Source organism: Hibiscus syriacus, unplaced genomic scaffold (genome assembly GCF_006381635.1).
Source record: "Hibiscus syriacus cultivar Baekdansim isolate YM2019G1 unplaced genomic scaffold, ASM638163v2 tig00111402_pilon, whole genome shotgun sequence".
Taxonomy (NCBI): domain Eukaryota; kingdom Viridiplantae; phylum Streptophyta; class Magnoliopsida; order Malvales; family Malvaceae; genus Hibiscus; species Hibiscus syriacus.
The window spans coordinates 7,886,997-7,894,156 of record NW_024063082.1 but is presented as its reverse complement, the minus strand read 5'-3'; the positions used below and the strand labels follow the sequence as shown (position 1 = coordinate 7,894,156).

Here is a 7,160-nt window from a genome sequence, read left to right as displayed (position 1 = left end):
ACGCCACAAGAGTCAAGACTGATATACAGTGAATTTTCTTTTTAATAATATCATCAATATTTAATTTTCTTTTTTCTCTTTAATGTAGATATATATATATATATATGTACGTTTCCAAAAACGAAATGGTAGCAAAAATACGTATATCTATACACCACTTGATGTGAGAATATGGGACCATTGTCCTGAGCTTAAATTAGAGCTGTTTCGCGAACGAGACCGAGTCTGCCGCTCTCTCTATCAATAAACCTTTCTCTGTCTCTCTTTGTTTTGTAGCTTTACCCTACTCTTTCCTTTTTTTTTCTTTTTCAATTCCATATGCAAATGGAGGATCATCGTCACCATCAGTATTCCATGCCTGATCTTAGGCAACTACTGAATGGAAAACCAATCAATTTCCAACAATTTCCACACGATGCTGAGTTATTCTCCCCCGGTCACCGGAATTCGCCGCCACCGCACCACCACCACCACCACCCTTCTGATATGATGCAAATGGCGGGTATGCCATTTGGTTCCACTGCTACTACTACTGATCCCGTGGCTTCCGTTGTGGCGGTCACTAGTGCTTCCACACTTAGTCCCAGCTGTGGGTTCGATGGTGATGCCGCCACTGCTTTCGGAGGAGGAGGATCTGGAAGGTGGCCGAGGCAAGAGACTTTAACACTCCTTGAGATCAGATCTCGTCTCGATCCCAAGTTCAAAGAAGCTAATCAAAAAGGTCCTTTATGGGATGAAGTTTCCAGGTATATCCGTATATATATATATATATATATATATATATATATATATATATACATACAGACAGAATAATTCATACCCTAATTCTTTATTCTCTTTCATTGCCAATGGCTGGCTCCTATGATTTCTTCAACTTAGCAGCTTCACCTCCACAGATTATTATTCCTTAAAGCAAAAATACATATATTTCCTTATTTTACCATGATTGCACTGCATTTCCCCCTTGGTGTTACTATTAGAGAAAACTTCTGAAGAAAAAAGAAGCATATACTGTAAACAAGTGAAGTTCAGAAACAGGAACAGTGTTCTTTGCAGTTTCTCATTTTCATGAGTTTTTCTTAATAACTGACTGACTTGCCTCATCTCTTTTCCTTTGAAAATGTGTTGCCTCCATTATTGTGAAAGCTTTTACCGTCCAAAAAATTACGAACATTTATGATGTTTTAACTGCACATTTGCTAGTTTCTATCCATGAAAAGACGTTTTCTTCAGTCCCTTGCGAAGTTTATCTTTGTTTCTCAATTTCGAATGGTCAAATAATTAGCTTATCTTGGTTTACTTTTGCAAATTTGAGTTAGGGTTCATGTATATTTGTAGTTTAATTCATTGCCATTTTCTCTCTAGGATCATGTTGGAGGAACACGGGTACCAAAGAATTGGGAAAAAATGCAGGGAGAAATTCGAAAACTTGTATAAATATTATAAAAAGACTAAGGAACTGAAGGCCGGTAGAGAAGACGGTAAACACTATAGATTCTTTCGTCAACTTGAAGCTTTATATGGAAATACCAGCAACAACAATGGCGTTTCAGGCCAAGAGATGTATCACTCTCAAAAGCTTTGTGATAGTCTTCGCCTCTCTAGTTCCTCCAAATTCGACACTTGTTCGTCGGATAACAATGTGTTGAGCACTGCAAAGAAAAGGAGTTCCAAGAGATGGAAAGCAAAGATAAAAGAGTTCATTGATTCTCAAATTGGGATGCTAATGGAGAGGCAAGAGGCATGGCTTGTGAAACTGACGAAGATGCTCGAGCAGAAGGAAGAGGAGAGGGTTTTAAGGGAAGAACAATGGAGGAAAGAAGAAGCGAGCAGGATAGATAGAGAGCATATGTTTTGGGCTAAAGAGAGAGCTTGGATCGAAGCTCGTGATGCTGCTTTAATGGAGGCATTGCAGAACTTGACCACGAAACAATCGAAGGCCAGTGAAAACCATGATGAAAAGGAAGATGGGTGGCAAGAAGCTGAGGTTTTTAAGCTGATACAGCTGAGGGCGGCCATGGAAGCGAGGTTCCAACAAGGAGGGTTTCATGAAGAGGTTATTTTGTGGGAGAAAATAGCTGCTAAGATGGGTTGTTTAGGCTTTGAAAGGAGTGGTTTAATGTGCAAAGACAAATGGGATGCCCTAATGAAAACCAAGGAGATGATGAGTAACAAAAAACGAAAGGAGAATACAAGAGGATGTGATTATTATCAGCACAATGAGTCGCTCTATAGTACTCATCAACCAAATGATGGCTCCTCTCACGCTGTAAACGATAGTTGCTTTCTGTTCTTCATGGCCGATGGGGATAATAACTTGTGGGAAAACTATGGTTTGAAGCTCAGCAACTGATGAGGAAAAAAATCCCAGTAATTTGAAACAAAAAAGATGACAGATTCAAACCTTAATCTTAATCCCATACGGATTAATGTGTTTAACTTAGTATTATCTTGCATGGAATTAGAAAGGGTGTTTAAATGATACTGTAGGAAGAGAACACTAAATCCTTCAACTTTCATTAGCAGAATTTCTGGAATTCTGCTAATTAATGCATGGGAACTTGATTTATGTTAGTTCTTCATGTATTATATTTGCCGATAATTTGTTGTGTTGTGAAATATATATGCTTTACTGAGAGATATAGCCCCACGTGTGCTATGTTTTATGTACAATTTCTCTGTAATACGGTGCATAGGTTAAGGGATCATATTATGGAAATCATCTCATTCATAAATATAAATCATATACTTCTAATTTCTTATAAATTCTATATCCATATAAACATAAAATTTCTTAAAAATGATTCATACTAACTAATAATTTTATATTCAAATTAAATTAAATGAATCATAAATCGTGAATAAAATCTTCTCATAATATATTGTTGAAATTGAAAGAGTTTGGTATAGCGAGTAAATACGAGAGATAAGTATGTGAAGTAGTTGAAAATTCAGGAGAGAATTGGCGATGAAATCAACCTTTGCCTAACAATGTCGGCTGATAAGTTATTGACGACAGGTAGGGATCGGGTAATGTTTTTTTTTATTTAATTTTTATTTCGAATAATTGAAAAGCAATGAAATTTAATAGAAAATAAGAATATGACCGAATCAAATATATATATATATATACATAAAAAGTTTTACCTGATTTAGTGTTGGAAATTAATAAAACTTTTTTTTGGTTGCTATAATACAAACAAGCTAATAGCCATTAGCAAGCAGCTGGCATATGACTGCCACGAAGAGCTCAACCAGGTCTAGCCCCTAATCTGTGAACTCTTAGATGTTTGCTTGTAGTATTGTTGCTGGCAGCCAATATTTCCTTCATTAGACGCATGCTCCGGGTGATGATGTTGAAAGAAATGTACATTGAAAATAGCAAGATTACGATGATTGTATAGGTTGTAGCAAAGTACCGGAAACAAAATGTTCCACTGTCAATCCTCAGTCCCTTGGCTTCGCATAACCAAACATGCGGCGGCTTTGTCTTGAAATCCTAGAGCTTGTCCCAGCTCAGACCAAATGGATGGAGCCAGCGGAGAACGTGATGGATGTCCCCGTACTTGATTATTAATAAAACTTTTGATGTACAATATGGAGAAGAAAGAGATTGATTATTAATTATGACTGGTGCCATCTTCCAAACCCAACAGTTCGGTCTTTGTTTTCACAGAGACAGTGACTGGCCCCGTACTTGGGAAAGACTAAAGAAGCTTCCCACCCATCGCAAATAATCAAATATAAAAGTATTTTAATTTTATACAAATTTAAAGGGTTAATAAGTGAAAATATATTATTTAGATTAATAATAGGAAATGATAAAATATTTACTAAAAAAATAAAAAAAAAATTAATCTCAACTGTCTTTTTTAACTATTCCAACAATCTTAAATTTATATAAAACTAAAAATAATATTATATTGTATAAATAAATCCAAACTCCTATACTGAAACATATTTTAATTGTCTCATAAATGAAAGTGTTCGGTACAATTGGGTTTTGATCCGCTTATCAAATATGGAGGCAACTCAAAAGCATCCAACACAATTATACCTATAATTAGGGTTATAAATGACTCGATTTTTCAATGAGCCGAAATAAGCTATTCATATTCGACTCGAAAAGCTCACGAGCTACTCTAAAAAGCAATATATTAAATATTTATTTTTAAAAAATATATAATTATTAATAATATTAACATTTATGTATTGATTTTAAAAAATACAACATAAATATATTTAAGATTAATGTTCGATTTCGAGTTTGAGCTTTAACCAAGTTAGTTTAAGATTTTTTTATTTTGAGCTTTTTCGAGCTTCAATCATGGTTTCGAGTTCGAGTCGAGCTTTAAAATTTTAGGCTCACAAATTTTCTAACCGAGTTGAGCTCCATTTCAGAGTTTTCGAATCGAGTCGAGGTCAGCAATACTCAAGCTCGATTCGGCTACAATACTCTTGTCGTAAACAATTTCAATATTTATCAAATTAACACTTGGATTTTGAAATTTTATTCATTTAAGTATTTAATAAATTAATTGTTTCATTTAACAGATGCAATTATAATAATGAATATAATTATAATTTTTAATGCACTTCTGAACTTAACCGCTTGTAACAAAGTAAGTTACAAAAAAGATAAAAAAAAAGTTGACATCAAAATCTAATTAATTTCCATGTTGGTATGATAATATAATAAGTAAGAATAAATACTTTATACGTTGTCAATTATCTTTAGTGTAAGTGATTAAAAATATTCAATTAATTGTAACACCCCAATTTAGGGGATAAACTTTAGAAATTATACAATATTGAATTTAATTGGTATTTTGGAAGATAATTGAGGGTTAAATTGAAAAATTTCAAAGTTGGTAGACCATTTTAAGAAATGTAAGAAATTCAATGGCTAAACTCATGATTTGACAATTTCCTTTAGGAGAAAATATAAACCCCATTTCTCGTGTATTATGCAGAAAAAATTCTCATTTTTGCTCTCCCGGTTAACGACTTTCAACTCTGATCTACTCGTCGTCTGATCTCCGATCGATGAACCGAAACCACCATCGTGCTCGTTGTTGACTGATGAATAAAACCCCTTAAACTTCTCATTGTGAATCGACATCGTTCGTCGTTAATTTCAATTGGAAGTATCGTCGGTTTTAACTCAATTTCTGTTGGTTTTTCGTCGATTCATGACGATTCGGCCATCCGTTTTCGACACCTCCCGCACCATCGTGTTCCTTACATCGTTCCGAGTCCACCGATGTTCTCCGTTTATCCGTCATCACCGGCGCGTGAAGGGGTGAGAAAGTCAAAGTTTTTGATGTTCCAGAATCGAGCTCTCCGCCGTTCAAAATTGTGAATCGAGCTTAGTAAGTGTCTCAAAATGCCTTAAAATAATTTTTAGGAATTTTTCAAGAATTTTTCCGACACTGTATCAGTGTTCACACGCACCCACTGCTCGTAGGAGGTGCTAATTTTGTAATTAATTTCTGTTAGGGTGATATTTATGTAAAACACGGGTTTTAGTTTTGTAAATATTTTTAAAAGGTAGCTAAATTTGTAATTAATTTTCGTTAGGGTGATATTTATGTAAAACTGTTGACATGCCTTGACCGTTGACCGGCGTTAACCAGAACTTTGACGACGTTGATTGGGTGTTGAACGGTCGTTGACTTTTTACGGGTACACCTATCCTGATGTTTTTCGATGTCCTGAGTTCGATTTCGCAGCCCGTTTTACGAAATTTAGACCCGAAAGCCTCGAAATTTTCAGTTAAATCCGTTGACTTAACTTTGACCGAAAAGTCAAAATTTTCGAAAAGTCATATTTTATGTTTTCGACGTCCCGAATATGTTTTTGGGTCCGTTTCGCCAAACTCGAACCCGGTAAGTTTTTTTTGACTGATTTATCACCCGATTCGATCCATTTTTCATAATTAAGCTCAGTTTTTATGTAATTTTTGTTGATATGCATCTGAGGAATTGTTAGAAGATGATTTCAAGATCGAGGGTGTTCGAATGAAATTTAATGGTCGATCAATATACACGAAAATCGAGATAATACATTACTACCTATTTATGCTTTATGGAACATGTTGATATTGGTAAATGCATGAATAAGATAATGTTGGTCACTTTTGTGGAGTTAATTAATGAAATTCTACACTCTATACGAAGGCGGTAGAAAGTAAGTAACTGAATATGACTCTGATGACTATTATAAGAAATTGGATGACAATTGGAATTAAATTACAAGTTATGAGATTAAGTGATATAGGAATCAGCACTGGATATGCAATTTATAATCTATCTTATTTGATAAAGTATGGAAATACTTCGATTAGGTAAAATTACAAAATTACCCTTATGTTGTAAAAAGACAAGAATTGACCCTGGAAGTTGGATAGGAAGTTGTAATACATATTGATATGATAAAACTACAGATGTGTATAAGAAATGCTAGTTTGCTTAGAAAATTTGGATAATTAGTTTTTAAACCTAAAAGGGTTTGTGCAAGATGCTAGGAGAATGGTAAGGGAATCATTTCAAGATCAAAATTGTTCGAAATGTATGAAAAAGATGATACGTTTGAATTAAATAATAAGATCGGATGGAAGGAAATGATTGAAATACGTTGGATCGATAAAATGACCAAAATACCCATGTAATGGAAATGAACCAATAATATCACCAAGCCCAGGAATGAATGGATATCCTCATGCTTTTAAATGAATGGAAAAACATTGAGCACCAAAATGACCAAAATGCCCTTATGGTCTAGACTAAATAAATGTCATGGATTCGTTAAGGAATTCAAATAAATATGAATGTGGTATTGCCTAAGTTATGGAAAACACCTTATGTGGGTCGATCAACGATAATACTATGTTAGTATTTGAATGGCATAAATATCACTTGAATGCATGTTCGTTTTCTCAAGTTTGGATCGATAATAATTCTGGTAGTACTTAGCTAAGCTCAACTCTAGATCACATTCAGTAATAAGAATTTGATATTTGTTAGACAAATCAACCACGAAGACCAAATTGAATTGAACAGAAGTACAATATGTATCTGAAATTCAGAAACGTCTGGATTACTCTGGAAAACCCCGAAGTAACTGGAATGAACTTGAATGCTAAATGAACTAAATAACCT

General features: G+C 34.4%; 1 protein-coding gene across 1 annotated transcript; it reads left to right on the top strand.

Moving 5' to 3' along the window:
* Nucleotides 1–228: 228 nt before the first annotated feature.
* LOC120162018 (trihelix transcription factor PTL-like) lies at nucleotides 229–2,357 on the top strand. The gene is made up of 2 exons (XM_039172210.1): nucleotides 229–746; nucleotides 1,366–2,357. Exons 1-2 carry the CDS (start codon nucleotides 319–321, stop codon nucleotides 2,351–2,353), a joined length of 1,416 nt encoding a protein of 471 aa, XP_039028141.1. The 5' UTR covers nucleotides 229–318; the 3' UTR covers nucleotides 2,354–2,357.
* Nucleotides 2,358–7,160: the final 4,803 nt, after the last annotated feature.

Coding starts and splice junctions, on each gene's coding strand:
- LOC120162018 (XM_039172210.1), top strand. CDS start 319: ATGCAAATGGAGGATCATCGTCACCATCAGTATTCCATGCCTGATCTT. Junction 747..1,365: donor TTATGGGATGAAGTTTCCAG/GTATATCCGTAT, acceptor TTTTCTCTCTAG/GATCATGTTGGAGGAACACG.